Source organism: Aotus nancymaae, unplaced genomic scaffold, assembly GCF_030222135.1.
Source record: "Aotus nancymaae isolate 86718 unplaced genomic scaffold, 86718_ANA_hifiasm-v0.15.2.pri h1tg000006l, whole genome shotgun sequence".
Lineage (NCBI taxonomy): Eukaryota > Metazoa > Chordata > Mammalia > Primates > Aotidae > Aotus > Aotus nancymaae.
The window spans coordinates 7,524,920-7,542,051 of record NW_026988417.1 but is presented as its reverse complement, the minus strand read 5'-3'; the positions used below and the strand labels follow the sequence as shown (position 1 = coordinate 7,542,051).

Sequence of the window (17,132 nt, the reverse complement as noted above, 5' to 3'; positions counted from 1 at the left end):
AGCTAATGAAAGCAAGCACCTTTGCCTGTTGTTTTTAGTCCTCCTGTAGTGTCTCTTTAGTTCATGCAAATGGAGGGAAGAAATGTGAACTTTAGGAGATCGAGCTTCCACTCTGAGGCTGATCCACACAATACAGATAGAGAAGAAGGAGAGCCAAGAAAGTCCAAGCAGGAGGGAACAGATGCAGGATTTGAGCCAATTTTGTGGAAGCCCGCCCATCAGCCATCTTCCCTCTCTTCTCCTCCTTGGGTCTCAGGAACTCAGCCTTCAGAAGTCATGAACTGAATGTCTCCTTCTACCCCCACATCCACCAGTCTCTACCAAGAGTGAGTCCTCAGGAAGCAGCCACCACCATTCGTTATCATGTGGGGAGACTGCCCAGAACTTGTACCCAACCCCGACACCACCAATGAAATGAAAACACCCAGTCAGGACAGCAGGCAGTTCATTTTCTTTATTTTTTCACAAGCTTTGAATTCAGAAATAAGAGCCACAACAGGTGGGTTGTTAAGTAAAAATGGGAGTGATTACAAAGGAAAACTTTGTACAAAACTTTAAAAATCTGACTGCCCCGTCAACTGCCTCGGAGGGACCAGGACTCAGGCCACCCAGGGGCAGCCATCACCCCCCCATCATCAGCCCCGAATGGGGATGGGGAGACCTCTTTCTGAGTGTGAACCTGGCTCGGCCTGAAGCCTAGAGTTGGCTTGAAGAACACACACAGACCAGAAGACAGCAGGTGAGTTACAAGTGCCACAGAGACCAGGGTTTCTGACACAGGGTGTGGAGGATGCTTCTCTGCAACCCAGTGCAAGGCTTCCCCTGCCATTCCGAGAATTCACAGATCTCACGGTGGAGGTGGGTCGAGCTTCCTTCTAGCGTGGACCGGGGTGGGGGCGATGAGTAAACATCTTCACTGTTTAAGAGTTTCGGGGTTGCCCCTGAGGGCTTGAGGTCTCGGCATCGTGTCTCAGTCAGTCCTTGGCGATGTCCCCTCAGACGCGCTCACAGACTTGCATACGTAATTTGGTAACATGCATCAACTATCCTAGAACATCTACAGGGTGCAAAGGAACCACCACTCAGAGAATCATGGAGCCAGTGGAGTTAGAAGTGGAAGGGACAGAACAAGACAATGCTAAAACCCGTGGTTCACTAGGAAGGGGAATGAAAACACCATGCTCTGAGGTGGATTCAGCATGAACACAACTGTGGGCAAGGAATTTCCAAGCAAACACACCACACGAGTACCACTTCTTCCTAAACAAAAAAGGGAAAGAGCATCCTTCGACTTCCCCCTCCCTCCATCAGCACCGACTAAAACTGTGGGTTTCAAAAACACTGACAGGAAAAGGGATGGACATGATTCCCAGAATCCTTCAGCTAGCTCCTCCGCGCATCCGCGTTCAACCGAGGCTGGTGATGTTGGAGCGGCCACCAGGGGGCGCCACGATGCGGTGGCCGGTGCGCCTGGGATTGTTGTCATCTATCTGGGCACCTGAAAGAGAGCGCCAGTCGCTGCTGGATAGAACTGAATCGACATCAGGTTCCCGCTGCTCCTGGAGGCCGTGTACTCTGCCATGCCCACCCACCTCCCCCGCCTTAGCAGAAGCCATGCCCCCACCCTCCCTGTCTTCAGATGTTCTCCACTGGACCCAACCTTCATTCAGGGCTCAGTCCAGGACCGCCCTGGGAAGCCTCCCTGGACTCCACAGAGGCCACTGCTTTCTCTTCTGTGCCCCGCAGACCCTGGGCTCTCCCTCCTTCAGCTCTGACCATTTTGGGTTGTTCTTGTCAAATTCCCCAGTAAAATCTGACATTCCTGAGACAGGTGATCAAACACTTACTAAGTGCCTACCGTGTGTAAGGCCGGTCTCCTCGCAGGGAGCTCGGACACGCCCACCCCCCTCCCCGCCTAGAAACCACGTCACCACCCCACGCCCACTTCTGCACTCAGCACGCAAATCTGACACCAGGCTCTGCACTCAGCACCTAGCTTGCCGTTAAACTCCCCCACGCCCACTTCTGCACTCAGCACGCAAATCTGCACTCAACACTAGCCTCTGCACTCAGCACCTAACCAACCATTGAAGCACCCCTCCAAAATTTAAAAGAAGCTCTGCCAGAACCTGCCCAATAGCATTTTGCCCCGTCCAGGTCCCACTCCCCCTGGGCGGCCCGCTCACCTTAAGTCCCGCCTACCTGCCAATAGCAGCTTGCCCCATCCACGTCCTGCTTCCCCACAACCAATCAAAACGCCTCCACTCCCTATAAAACCCCACGCCCAAGAGGAGTCAAGCGCGACTTCTCCGGCCTCTCCTGTCGAGCCACAGAACCTCGCCCAGGAGCCGATTAAATTTCTTTATTTCAATAACTGGCCTCAGTTGCCTCATTCGAACCTCGGTTGCTTCATTTAAACCTTACACCGTGTGCCTGCACATAGTCGGTGCTTTAACATGTTACTGCATTTATGAAGTGGGTGTTTGTACTCCCAACTCATGGGTGAGCAATTTGAGGCTCAGGCAGCGTGTCTCGGGGGACACAGGTATTGGGTGGGGAAGCCAGGATTTAGGCCCAAACTGGTTGGTTTTCAAAGCCCATGCTCTTAGGCAGAGTCCCGCACTCCAAAGGTATTTTGCATATTGTGTGTGTACACATTTGTATATGCACCGGTATACATGTGTACACGTCCACGTGAATGACTCAAGCTGGATTTACTTCCCTCATTGGCAATGGGTGGATCTGGACGGGGGCGTGGTGTGCAGAGGTTCTTAGTTTTAAACTTTCAAAACCAACCAGGCATTCTAATTTTTTGTGTTCTCTTGCATAAAGATGTGAAATTCTAGCAGCAAACCCACTGCCTGGAGCTCAATAAATATTTATTAAATGAGTAAATAATGAAAGATGGATAATGCTGGAAGATGGGAAATGTAGAGTCCTCATCAGGGAGGGGAAGTCGAGCTGGTGGAATCAGGGAAAAGCAAAAAGAGAAAGCAAATGAGCTGTCAGTCTGCCTTTCTTCATGGTCTAGCACACAGCCTTCCTGCACGAATAACTCACAGTCTTCCTGCGCTCAACGTATCGCCAGACCTTCAGCTCATAGAAAAATGCAAGTTAGCTCACTGCAACCACAGCATTATCAGTACGGCACAAAGCTCTCTTCAGCACACAGCATGAGCACCATCCTATAAAATCTCCAGCAACCACGGTTTCCTTGCTGTCAACTCCTTTCTTGCTGACCTACCCCACTACACCGTTTCATACTTTTTCTAATAAATCTGACTTTCTTTACCTACAACTGTCTTGGTGAATTCTTTTTACTACCTGCAGAACGCTGGCCCCAGAAAATTTTAGTGCCAATCATGCCTTGAATTTGGGCAATTTGGAGTAAGACACCACCCCAGTTCCTTGGCCTCATTTCCTTTTCTGCAGAAGAATAGTAGACTAGATGAGCCCCTTCCAACTATGACATTATTCATTAGTCTATGTAAGCCACTAAGAATTCAGTTCAGAGTACTGACTTTTCTTTTCTCCCATTGTTTCACTGGTAAACAATTTGTCTTCTTGTAATACAAGAATCCCCTAGAGGCTTAGAATCAGGCCTAGTACTTAGTACCTTTTTCCTTATGAACATCTGTACCTTGCTGGTTACATGTCTGTACTTTGAAAATACCTGCTGGACAAAAGGACACTAGTTATAGTTTGGACTTTTGTCCCCAAAAACCTCATGTTGAAATCTGATCCCGAAGTTGGAGGTGAGGCCTAACAGGAGGTGTTGGGTCATTAAGTGTTTGGATCACCCATGAATGGCTCGATGTCAGCCTCACAGTAATGAGTAAATTCTTGTTCTGTTAGTTCTCAGAAGAGCTGGTTGTTAAAGAACCTGGCACCTCTGCCTTCTTCCTCTGGCTGCCTCTCTTGCCACGTGATCTCTGTACACGCTAGCTCTCCTTCACCTCCTGCCAGGCTGGATCGCCTGAGGCCCTCACCAGAAGCAGATGCTGGCACCATGCAGCCTGGCTCATGCATGCTGGCTCTGCAGGTGTGAGCCAAGCAGACCCCTTTCCTTTAGTTACCCAGCTTCAGGTACTCCTTTACAGCAATGTAAATGGATGAAAATAGACTACTAACTCAGGCTACAGCTCTATAATGTAACATATGCAGATGTTAAAAAGGACAACTGTGAGGTTGCTACTGATGCTGGGAAGCATCTATGCTGTTGGCAGCAAATGAAGTCACCTATCAACCTGCCATGAGGCTGGCAGACAGCAGTGGTGCTGTGGGCTTCAGGAGGACTCAGAGTGAAACTGGGAGAACAAGGGTGGGGAGGGGCCCTTGCAGGAGGCTTTGAACTTCATTGTTATTCTTGTTCTAAGAATAATGGGGAGGAGGATTTTCTGTCCATGTTTAATTGCAATTGCACAATGTTTAATTGTATAACTCCAGAACAGAGGTCCAGTCTGTAAACTCCTTGAAAGCTTGCATCTTATCATACCCAGACAGCTTTTCCCAATATTGAAGCCAATCCCTGTTTTGCTGATTGAACATCACATGAATATTAGAGTTCTATTTACGGTCTATTTTGTGCAAAAATATTAAACACTGGAAGCTCTTCCATGAAAGTCTTACTGAGAGTGAGACGGGTGGGGAGGTCTCCCTGATTCATACCTCTCCGCATAACCACTGAGTCAGACACTTCCTGAATGGATAAGAGGTTCTCCCACCACACAATCTAAATCGATGCTTCACCATCTCTCTCTCTCTCTCTTTGCCCCTTCCACTCTCCCTTTTGCTAAGCCTATCACCTTTCCTGACCAGGAGTTAGCAAACTGCTCCATTGACCAAATCCAGCCCACCACCTGTTTTTGTACAGTCTGTGACCTGAGAACAGTTTGTACATTTTCAAATCGCCATTGAATATAACATCCTAGGTGTTGCTTTTTAGCTCAAAAAGTCTAAAGTATTTACCATCTGGCCCTTTAAGAAAGAAAAAAATTACCATATTCATAGTGCCTAGTGCAGTGTGGAACCCATGCAATGCCTCTAAGAGTCTGCAGGACAAATTTCCAATTCAACTTTCTCAACGTGTGCGTGCCTGCCCTCATGTGGCCATCTGACGAAATCGCAGGCACACTGCCCTGGGGCCTTAAGAAAGGAGCGATCAAGTCAATATCTAATTTTGTTCCCACACATTTGTTGAGCACCAAGTCCTGGTATTTTGACACTGGATCTCTTGGAGCTCCAGTTCCCTCTTTAAATAAATAGGTAAACACCACTCTATGGAGTAGTGAGGATAAAATAAAATCAGGGGCTATGAAACTGCTTGGTACGCCGCAGTGGGCACACAGGCTGAAGACATGCGCAGTTACATGCCCTGCCAATGGCAGCTACTCTCATCTCCTGTTCATCCCCATCACGCCATGTCAACCTTCACGAGGAAGTGTGGGAAAGTGTCCCCAAGTGTGTGTAAGGATGAGCCCTGTGCCAATTCTGGTGCCAGTCTTTGTAAACCCAGGTCAGATACCACCATGTTGCCCCTCTAACGTGGACCCCCCTCTGCTTGGTGACCATGCCAGCCCACTCTGTCCCACCAGTGAGAACAGGCTGTGGCGGGGGGGGGCGTGACACACTCCTTTCCCTGCTTCTTCATCGAGTGTCCAAGGCCACGTGTCCATTTCCTCAGAAGCAGCAGGAAGGGCTCAGGCTGAACAGCTGCAGGGATGGGAAGCCCAGGCCACCACTCCTTCCTACCTGATAAGCTGAAGTTGGACTGGTGGAGGTTTCTGATGGGCGGGGGCTGGTGTTTGGAAGGCGAAGATTTGGCTGAAGGAGCGGGAGTTGCATATTTGGGTGTAGCTGGCACCTCGTACACAGGACCATCATACATGCCCCTGGAAACCCCTTGCAATCCAAAAACCTGACAGAGGAAGGGAGAGTGTGATTGAGTGTAATTGATCAACACTGTGTGCATGTGCCTTTCTGGGCAGACAAAGCAGAGCCCTGTGGGCAAGAGAGAAACCTGAGGTCACTTCGAATGTGCATGCACACAAACACATACACACACATGAACACATGATATGTGCACATCACACACATACACCCACACTCACACAGGCATTCATACACACAAGCATGCACAGACATACATAGATGCACACATCACATACATGCACTCACACATGCACTCACATGCACACATGTGTGCATGCATGTGCAGTAACAAAACATGCCTATACAGTAGCATACACATGTGAACATGCATACACACTTAAACACATTCATATTCACACTCAAAGGCATACTGTCACATATATATACACAATCATACATGCCCATACACATACACACTCAGATATACATACCCGTATATACACTTACACACATGCACAGCCATACACATATGTACAAAGCATCATGCAGAAGGACCCCAGATCCCTTCCAAGAAGAAATCGCTTTCCCAGACACTGCCACCTACCCCCACCCCCGGGAAGGACCCCTGAATCCCAGAAAGGCAGCAGCGAAGGGCCCATCTTCATATACGTTCTTGCAGAAGTCAATGGTGAGGCAAAGATTTGGGGGCAGGTAGTTTGTTGGGAGATGGTTCCAGAAAGGGGGCAAGAGTGGGGAGGTGAGACAGGGAGGGAGAAAACAGTATAGACGGGCACCAGGAGGGGACAGGTCTGTGGGCCACAGGGCTGGGGATGCTGGGTGGAGAGCACACCTCCACACTGGCCTGCAGGATGGGGAAGGAGGGCAACAGAGCCCCAGTCCCAGCCCCACTGGGGAAGGGTGGTGGGGGCGGAGACCCTGAAAGCAGCAGGGTTCTCCTTCCAGGTGGGAGGCTGTAAGCCTGCTGGGAACTGGCGACAACAGCCCTGGTGCCCTAGGGATGGCCAAGGGTGGAGGGCACCTGCTCCAGGCAATGGAGGACTGCCTGTGTTCGGGGACCTGCACAGGGTCCCAGCATGGGTCAGTGGCAGCACCCTACCCCAACATGGGGCTTCGTCCTCTCCAGCAGGTGACAGTGCCCTGACCCCAGCCCGGGCTCCCTCCTTCTCTGCAGCAGGTGACAGCGCCCTGACCCCAGCCCCGGCTCCCTCCTTCTCTGCAGCAGGTGACAGCACCCTGACCCCCAGTTCTGCTTCTCCATAGGAGAAAGCCTCAAGTTTAGCACCAAGCTGAAAGACCCAGCACCTGCACATCACGTTGGCGGCCCTCCCCTGTTCCTGGAGCCTCACTCTATCCTGTCCACTGTCCTCTGTGGCTGCTGCATTGCCTCCTGGGTAAGGCCCTTCATCACTCCCTGAAACTCAGGTGGCCAGAGGCAGGCTCTGGTGCAGGTCTCTTCCCTCACCTGGCCTAGCTCCTCCAGGCTGAGGAAGGAATCCCTGTGCAATGGGATCCCCGGTCCCAGTGCTCCAGCAAACTGCTGTCTTGGCATTTGGGGTCAGACATCTGCTGTCATGGAAGCTGACTGTTAACCGCAGGCCTTGGGTTCAGACCAAGAAGGAAATGAAGCCAGCCAAGGGCTGTTTCTGCCTCTTCAGTGGGTGTCCCAGCCAGGGATTCCCATGAGTCTCCTGTCCTCACGTGGCCTGCTGCCTATGCCTGGCCACGTCTCGGATCTGACCTGTTTCTGCCCCAATGCTTGTTTCCCCATCTGGTGAGATTTGGTGTCTTTGACCTGCATGCCACACCTTACGGGAGCTGGCAGAGCCTCCCAGTTGGGGCTGGAGCCTGGGAAGGCAGGAAGCCCTCTGGACTTTTCCATCTCAATTGGTGCCACTTACTAAGTACACAAAGAGCAGGACCACACACGTACACACATGCTCACATATCGCACACACACACACACAGCTCAACACATGCTCACATACACATATGCACACTCAACATGTGCACACATCCCCATATGCATGCATACACACGTGCATGCATGTACACATGCACACATAACATACGCAGACATACACACATACGCACACGTGCACACACACACACACACACACACACACGAAGCTGGCCTTTCTGGCAAACATCAGCTGTCTCATGGGGAAAGCAGCTGCCATGGGGATGGGAGGGCCTGGCTAGGGACGCTGGCTGCGCGTGGCAGTCTATCTCAGCTGAGAAACTTCTCTCCTCCAGCTGCTCTAAAGTTAGGAATAGAGCCCGCTCCTTGCCTTTGACAGATGTCCTGAGGTCAGTGCTAAGGCGTTTCAAGGAAAATAAGGAACAACAGGGCAGAACCACCAAGGGAAGAGGGAGGGGAAGAAAGGGCAGATCTGAAAGGAGCCCGGCCTGCAGGACGCTGGGGTAATGCCACGCTCCAAAGGGCCAGGCCCGAGGGTTTCCGGGCAGTGACTCTGGCTAAGCCCTTCATGGCTCTGGGCTGCAAAAGCAGGATCACAGCAGCTCCAGTGAGTGTGCAGGATTCCTTAAGATGACGCAGGACAGTGCCCAGGGCAGCTCGGATAAGCATCCCTCCTGTGACTCACCCACCCTCACAGGTGCATGCCCCTCTACAGTTGCAAAGCCCTGGAACTTGGGTGTCCTCATTCAATGCTCACTCCTGTCCTCCGACAGGAGCCCAGGGCAGCATCTCAACCCATTTAACAGAGAAGGAAAGGGAGGTTCCCAGGGCTCTGGCGTTATTAACTCTGCACACGTCAGACCTCGATTCCCCAAGAGAAGCTGTCGGCTCTGGTCCCACGGTGGGCCCATTCCCTGCAGACGCACTCACCTTATTCCTGATTTTGACGCGCTGGTAGAGGTGCTCCGGGAACGGCTTCCGCGGGATGAAGCGGCCCATGCCCTTGTTGACGTTGATGTTTCCGTCTTCAAAGACAATCTTGCCCTGGCTGATGACCACTAGCGGGGAGCCGTGGCACTCCATGCCCTCGAAGATGTTGTATTCCACCGCCTGCACCAACAGCCTCAGCGTTACTTCCCAGGCTTGCTCTGCTTGAACCCAGCTGTTCGCAACAGCGATTTTGCCTAACATTATATCACAAGCATGTTTCCATGTTTCTGTCTCTCTCTAAAAATACCTTTTATTGACTGTGTAATATTCCACTGTATGGTCCACAATGTCTATAACCGAGAACTCACCGCTGGGCAGGTAGGCTGTTGGCGGCTTTCTATAATCAAATCAATATGGTCCTGGGCATCACCAACAGGGAGGGGGTCCCCCCGGGGTTGGGCAATGTGGCTGCTTTGACTATACTGGACATAAAGATAAATAAAATGTTCTTTATTTTATTTAAAACACCTCTTTAAATAGTTTTTCTCTAGGGTATGTTTCTAAAATCAAATTACTGGGTGAAAGGATATGTGCTGTTTTAAAGCATGCGTTGCACATGGCCAAATTATTTTACCAAGGGATCAGGCCTATTGACAGTGTATCAGCAACGAGGCAGAGAGACATTTCAGGTTCACCCCCTCCAGCCCTGGGGAATGCCATTTTCTTCTTTCTCCACTAATTTGAAAGACAAAATGACATTTCCTTTAAAACACACATTTGGCCGGGTACAGTGGCTCATGCCTGTAACCCCAGCTACTCAGAAGGCTGAGGCATGAGAATTGCTTGAAGCTGGGAGGCGGAGGTTGCAGTGAGCCGAGATCGCGCCATTGCACTCCAGCCCGGGGGACAGAGCGAGACTCTGTCTTAATAAACAAAACAAAATAAAAACAAAAACACATTTCTGCCATTACTCTTAAAGTGAATGCTTGAACTTGTGTGTCAACTGCTTTTCATTTTTTTTAAAGTAGGTCATATACATGGTTGAAAAAAAATCGAATGGTAAAACATATTTGACAGAAAAGAAGTCTGTCTTCTACTTGAGTCTGAGACATATGTCTTGAAGAGTTTCTTCTATAGCTCTAGGTATGTCCAAGGCATGAATAATTGTCTCACGTATACACATCTCTACACAGACATGTCTCACCTTGATTTTTCCTTACCTCAGCAATGTTCTGTATCAGCACGCATACAAACTACTTTTACACTGCTATACCGTATTTCATCAGGAGGACGTACTACCACTTACACGCCCAGTTCCCAAGGATAAACAGTTGGGTCCTTGCCATGCCTTTGCTAAAAACATGCTGAAACAGACTCTGCACTAACAATCTGCACACGTGAACACGTTTCTAGATGTGGAGTTTGGGGCCAAAGAGTAAATGGATTTTCACCTTTGATAGATTTGCCCTCCCAAAAAGGCAATGCTAGTTCCCATTCCCAACAAAACTGTCAGCTTACCTGACAGCCTTTGGTAAACAGTATCTATGTATATTACACTCCTGATCTCAGTTGCTGGCACAAGTGAAAAATGGTCTCTAGGTTGCTATTTGCATTTGTGACTGACACTGGGTCTCTTTAAATCAACACATGCCATTTCTGTATTTCTTACCGCATCACTGTGTTTTTGCACATTGTTCTATTTCTCAGGGTCTTGGCATTCTTCTTACTGATTTCTAAAAGTACACACTCACTGTTAAAGAATTTATCCTGTTATGTGTGTCGCAAATACCTGGTCCTCTGTCGCTGGAACTCATGTGAAGTAACTGTTTTTGCCACATGGATTATTTTGTATAGTTTTTGTGTAGCTGATGTTCAAACAGACCAATCTTTTCCTTTACCATTTCTAAGTTTTGTGTTTTGCTTAGCAAGGTATTTTCCCCTCCAAAATTGCCATTTTTTAAAATGTGCGTTTTATTCTAGTCCTTTTATAGTTTTATTTTACCTTAATCTTTGATCCATGATTTGATTTATTTGGTAGTAAATAGCAAGGCAGAGGTTAAGCCTGATGAGCCAGGTGTTCTAACACAATTGGATGAGTAACTATTGTTTCCTAATTCTAAATGTCTCCTAATATTGCAAACCAAATTCTCATATGCAGTCAGTCTATTCCTTGGCTCTCTTTTCTTGTACCCATACCAAACAGTTTGCTTTACTGAAGCTTTATAACATGTTTTAATAACTGAGATGACTGACACTTCCACCCCAGACTTCCCTTTGTTCAGAACTATTTCAGCTGCTCTCACATTTCCCATCTGTGAACTCTGCTTTCTTAGCTAAATAATTGAATTTTCTGATGGAATCACATCAAATTTATAGATAAGATTAGAAAGAATTTATATGTTCACTCTGTTGAATCTTCTCAGTGTAAAGGTTCTTGAATTTATGTAATCTTTAGTTTATTTATTTTATTTATTTATTTTTCATTTGTTTGTTTTGAGACAGGGTCTCACTCTGTCACCCAGGCTGCCGTGCAGTGGGGCGATCATGGCTCACTATAGCCTCCAACTCCTGGGCTCAAGTGAACCTCCTGCCTCAGCCTCCCAAGTAGTTAGGACTACAGGCATGTACCACCATGCCTGGTTAATTTTTTTTATTTTGTAGAGGCAGGGTCTCACTATGTCACTCAGCTTGGTTTCAAACTCCTAGCCTCAAGTCCGCCCACCTGAGCCTCCCAAAGTGCTGAGTTTACAGGCGTGAGCCACCACACCAGGCCAAGTCTTCAGTTTTTATTGCTATTACAGGATTTTGATTTCCATTCTATTTTCCAAAGTGTTTTTTTATTCTTCCATAGACAAATGATCAATTCTTTATATTGGTTGATAATCTGATGGTGTTTGATGATTTTTAGGTGCATTCTTGGGGATTCCAGGTAATCACGTCTCCTACACACAGCTGTTGTCACTGTGCCAGCCTCGCAAGACCCAGGCAGACGGCGCACTTCCAGTGTTGCATTTGCTAACCATATTCTCCCTGGGCCACCCTACTATGGAGTGATTCGTAACTGTGTGGGGGTCACGTGGACTGTAAATGCTGAGGGGCGGTGCAAGGAACCCGTCACCCATCTCCCAGCTGAAACTGGCCAGCCCTCGGGGACCTGGGCTGCTGTCCCTACTGTTGTGTGAAGAACACGCTGTGCTGCAGTGAGAGTCTCCAGCTGGGGAGCTCTGAGGAGGCCCGGGTCATATCACAAACGTCACACCCTGCATTTCACAACAACACCGAATTTTAAACATCAATTCCTTCATTTCTTAAAGGTAATATACAAACAATGTAAAAATTTAAACAACACAAAACACTGTAATGAAAAAGCCTCCTGTCTCTCCCATCCATGAGCCCCAGTTCCCTGGTTCCCTCCAGAGAGGACTCTTTTCTACCCTTTAAAAGGCAGCCCATCAGCTGATTGTGCATAAGCAAAACGTGGTCCATCCCTACAAGGGAATATTATTCAGCCATCAAAGGAATATGGCACCGATCACGATACAGCATGGATGATCCTCAAAAACAGGATGCTAACTAGAAGCAGCCAGGTGTAAAAGGCCTATATTCAATGATTCCATTTATATAAAATGTCCAGAATAGGCAAATCCATAGAAACAGAAAGCAGCTAAGTGGTTGCCAGGGAATGGGGGAGGGAGAAGGGGGGCTGATTGCTCACGGGCACAGGGTTTCTTTTCTGGAGGTGATGAAAAAGTTCTGGAATCAGTGATGATTGCACAACCTTCTCAATATATTAGCTCATATACACTCAATATATCAATATACTTCTCAATATACTAGGCTCAAAAAGCCACTGAAATGTATACTTCAAAATGGTGACATTTACGGTATGTGAGTTATATCTCGATAAGAAAGCTTAAAACACCCAGATAGTCCACGATATACAAACATGTACGCATACCCATGATATAGCACTTTGATGTGAATACGTTTTCCACTAAGATAGGAACGAATAAAGTTGTATTTTATAGAAAAGTAGATCTAAAATCTAATCACTGGTCAATATACAAGAAATGATGTCTTTTTATTGTTAAAAGTAATTGTTTTTTGAGAGGAAGTCTCACTCTGTTGCCCAAGCTGGAGTGCTGGCGTGATCTTGGCTCACTGCAACCTCCACCTCTCGGTTTCAAGCAATTCTCCTGCCTCCGTCTCCCAAGTAGCTGGGACTACAGGAATGAGCCACCATGCCCAGCTAATTTTTTTGATTTTTTTTTTTTAGTAGAGACAGGATTTCACTATGTTGGTCAGGCTGGTCTTGAACTCCTGACCTCATGATCTGCCCACCTTGGCCTCCCAAAGTGCTGGGATTACAGGCATGAGCCATCATGCCAGGGCAAAAATAACATATTTTTAAAACATACAAAAATAAAACTAACCTCTAACAGCATTTCTCAATCCATGTTCTGAAAAAATTGCAATTATGTGAATCGCACTGCTTTAGACAGAGAAAATGAAACAAAGTCCTGTGGTCACTGGCCTCTTGCTGCTTTGACAAGAATTAAAATCTCGCCTCACACAGAGAGGGGGAGGCTTCCCCAAGCTTAACCTGAAGACAGTTACCTCCTAGGTAGGTAACCTCGGGTATACACATTGTTACGGGTTGAACTGTGCTCCCAAAAAAGGTATGTTGAAGTCTAACCCCCACGACCTCAGAATGTGACCTTATTTGGAAATAGGGTATTTGCAGATGTAATTAGTTAAGATGGGGTCACACTGAGGTGTAGTGGGCCCAAAATCCAATGCCTCGCATCCATAAAAGGAGAAGACACAGCAGAGAAGGCCACGTAATGACAGAGGTAAAGATGGAAGAGATGCCTTACGTGCCACAGAACCAAAAACTGCCGGGGACGTCAGACACTAAAATCTGCCTGGAAGGGATCTGCTCCCAGAGGTCTGGCCAACACCTTGGTTTTCAACTTCTAGCCTCCAGAACTTTAAGAGAAGAAATTTCTTTTGTTTAAACCACCCAGCCTGTGGCACCTTGTAAGAGCATCCAGAGGAAACTAATGCCCGTGTCCTCTCTCTGTCCATTTTCTCATTTATTAATAATGACATACCTAACTTAGAAGATCTGAGGATGACATGAGGTGATGCATGGAGAATGCTGAGCATGGAGTAACCATAAAGCAGTATTTGGCGGGATTGTGGTGATAATCAGAGTGCCCACCCTTGAGCACGGAATCTGGCGTGGCTCCTGATCCCACACTGAAATAATAAGATGATCCCAGCTCAGTCTACTTCCTTCTGGGTCATTGTCAGCTGACCTGTGACTGGCTGACTCAGACATCCATGCTCCTTTCTAGACAAGGATCACCTTGTGAAGAAGGGGCAGCTCCCACGGCCAGATGGTGGTGAGCGTGCACACCCTCTGCTATGGCTGGAGTATCCCCTCAAAATTCAACTGGACATTTCATTGCCATTGCGATGGTATTCAGACGTGAGATCGTTAGGAGCTGATTAGGTCATGAAGACTCTGCCCTCACTAATGGGTTCATGATATTATCACAGGAGTGAGTTAGTTACTGTGAGATCGGGCTTGCTATAAAAGTGAATCCAGCATCCTCTTGATATTTCTTTCACACTTGTCCTCTCCTGCCCTTCCGCCCTCCACCATGGGATAACTCAGCAAGAAAGCCTTTGCCAGATGCCAGCACCTTAATATTGAAATTCCCAGCCTCCAGAAATGTGAGCCAAATAAAATTATTTTCTTTTTAAATTACCCAGTCTGTGGTATCTATTACAATAGTACAAAATGGACGAAGACACCCTCTCACTGGCAAGAGCCTCAGACATTCTCGCACCGCCTCTCCTATGTGCACAGACCACAGCGGTGTGTACACACACTAAAGAATTCATAATAATAAATAATATAATTGCATGCCCTGCTAGACTGTACATGTGAATGGCATAAACCTTTCTCCATGGGAAGACGACCGCAGGCACCCCATTTCCTGGAGATGGAGGCTGTGGGAAGCCGGCGGTGTTACAGGGAGCATTGTGTATTGCAGGAATGACCGGGACCGCTGAGCCAGACAAGGTCAGTGGGCAGCTACTGAAACCTCTGCTTCTGCAGGCCACGTCTCTTGCAGCCAAGCAGATACTCCAGGGCCGTGGCCATGAGCTGCTACAAGTGTTTCCCGTGGCTTTCTTATGAGACTTCCTTGTGCCTGGCGTCCTGTCCCCATACCTGTGGTCTCCTTCTCCAGTATGTGACCCCAGGGGCTATGAGAACTCCCACTGCAGCTCCAACCTGGTGTGCACATGTGCTACTTCTGACCCGTGTGCTTCCGCAACTCCAGTGAGCCAGGGACCACTGTGGCCTCCTGGGTCTGTGCATGTAATTGTTAAACCAGACTCAAGACCGTTGCTGGCCATGCAGGAGGGTGTCAAAGCAAGGCCTTAGGGAGGCACAGGTGTCCTCTGCCATCTCTGCATGCACCCTTTCTGTGCATGCATTTTGCTGGTTGCTGCATAAGTGGAGAAATCACAGGCATGTAAGATACAAAGCAGAGATGGCCCCTAACCACAGGCATGGGATGTGAAAAAATGTGCACTTTAGGGCCCACCCTTTCCTGTCTATTAGCAACCAGCCACAGAACCAAGTGGGAGGCTTCTGATATACCAAATCAAATCCTTTCCAGCTTGACAATTAAATTGATAACCTTAGGCCTAATACTTTCCCCCTCTGAACCCTGAAGCTTACGACATGGAATTATAAGCAGTGTCAGATGGCTGGGAACGCATGCATCCATGGGCAAGAGCCACAAAACAGAGAGAGAGAGAGAGAGAGAGAAAGAGAGGGAGAAGCAGCTTAGCTGAGCCCGCTCAAATCCCTCCTCCCAATCTCTCCAGCTGGAAGAGAAACGTGGATAACTGAGTCACACTGATATCAGATCACATCCTTGTTGGAAAATTAATAAATCATTTTTAATCACTCTTCTAAAATGATTACAAGGAAGCATCATTTATCTCAGCAGCACAGACAGGCCAGGACTTACCGACTTGTGACTTTTGGCTGTTACGGTCTTCACCTTGTCCGGGTCCCAGATGACCACATCGGCGTCTGAGCCCACAGCAATCCGCCCTTTCCTTGGGTACAGGTTAAAGATCTTGGCTGCATTGGTGCTGGTGACAGCGACAAACTGGTTCTCGTCCATTTTGCCTGTAGCCTAAAGGCAAGACCCGCTGATGAGAGGAGCATCTCATAATGGGGCCAGGAGGAGGGGCGGCTGGGCACAAATGGAAGCCTGCCAGCTGGGTCCTTGCAAGGCTCGGCATTCTCTCCTCTCCAGCTAAAAACGTGCCATCGTCAAAGAACCCCAAAGGGCCCAGCCTCATCAGAGAGGACATTTAATTAACCGCACAGAGGTACACTGACACAAGAGCCACTGTGACATCCGGTCCATGTCACCAGGCCCAAATTTAACAGAAGATAAAAACCTTTGGTTTCAGGTCAGGGATCAGACTGTGACCCAGCTCTTCCCCTGCAACAAGAATTCTCTCTATCTGCTCAATGCCCCAACTCCTAACACACAAGCACATGCACACAGAGTTTCAGCGCCTTCTCCACGTGAACTAACACCTGGTTAAGAAACAAAACGAGGCCGGGCACAGTGGCTCACACCTGTAATCCCAGCACTTTGGGGGGCCAAGGTGGACGGACCATGAGGTCAAGAGATCGAGACCATCCTGGCCAATATGGTGAAACCCCATCTCTACTAAAAATACAAAACAAAAATTAGCTGGGCGTGGTGGTGGTTGCCCGTAGTCCCAGCTATTCAGGAGGCTGAGGCAGGAGAACTGCTTGAACCCAGGAGGTGGAGGCTGCAGTGAACAGAGATTCCACCACTGCACTCCAGCCTGGCAACAGAGCGAGACTCTGTCTCAAAAAAAGAAAAAGAAAAAGAAACAGAACAAAACATTTTTCAGTCTTAAGATATAAAGGACAAGGGTGACATCCGCGAATGCAGAGGCCTCTCCCGGACATGAGCTACTCTCTCACAAGTTGTGCGTTCCCTCCTGTGTCCTCCTAGTGTATCTGCTTCCACCGTCGCATCAGAAGGGAACTTTTAAGAACCTGGCGTGCATCATGCATTGGCTTTCACAGGCCAGGGAGGGTGTTTCTAGAATGCTCCTGCGAAGCGATCCGGCCTTACCACCGCCTTGTCCCAGACGACGGTCATCCGCTCCTCTATGCCGTTGACACCCTCGGGGATCAGGGTGAAGTTGTCCTTGCCCACCGCCTTCTGGGCAGTGCTGTACGGACAGTGGCCGCTGCCTGTGACCTGCAAGTCCCCACTGGCAAGGACAAAACAAAGTGGAGTTCAGACCTTCA

At 48.4% G+C, this 17,132-nt stretch overlaps 1 protein-coding gene across 5 annotated transcripts in view; it reads right to left on the bottom strand.

Annotated features, from left to right (window-relative positions):
• Nucleotides 1-439: 439 nt before the first annotated feature.
• Nucleotides 440-17,132, bottom strand: part of CRMP1 (collapsin response mediator protein 1) — a 79,204-nt gene continuing 62,511 nt past the window's right edge. For all 5 annotated transcript variants that reach the window (XM_012467013.3, XM_064365629.1, XM_064365630.1 and 2 more), the window contains exons 10-14: nt 16,954-17,095; nt 15,796-15,966; nt 8,741-8,920; nt 5,752-5,917; nt 440-1,498 (exon numbers count right to left, since the gene is read on the bottom strand). In XM_012467013.3, the coding sequence (XP_012322436.2) occupies nt 1,407-1,498; nt 5,752-5,917; nt 8,741-8,920; nt 15,796-15,966; nt 16,954-17,095 (751 nt within the window). In that variant the 3' untranslated portion in view covers nt 440-1,406. The remainder of the gene's footprint in view (nt 1,499-5,751; nt 5,918-8,740; nt 8,921-15,795; nt 15,967-16,953; nt 17,096-17,132) is intronic.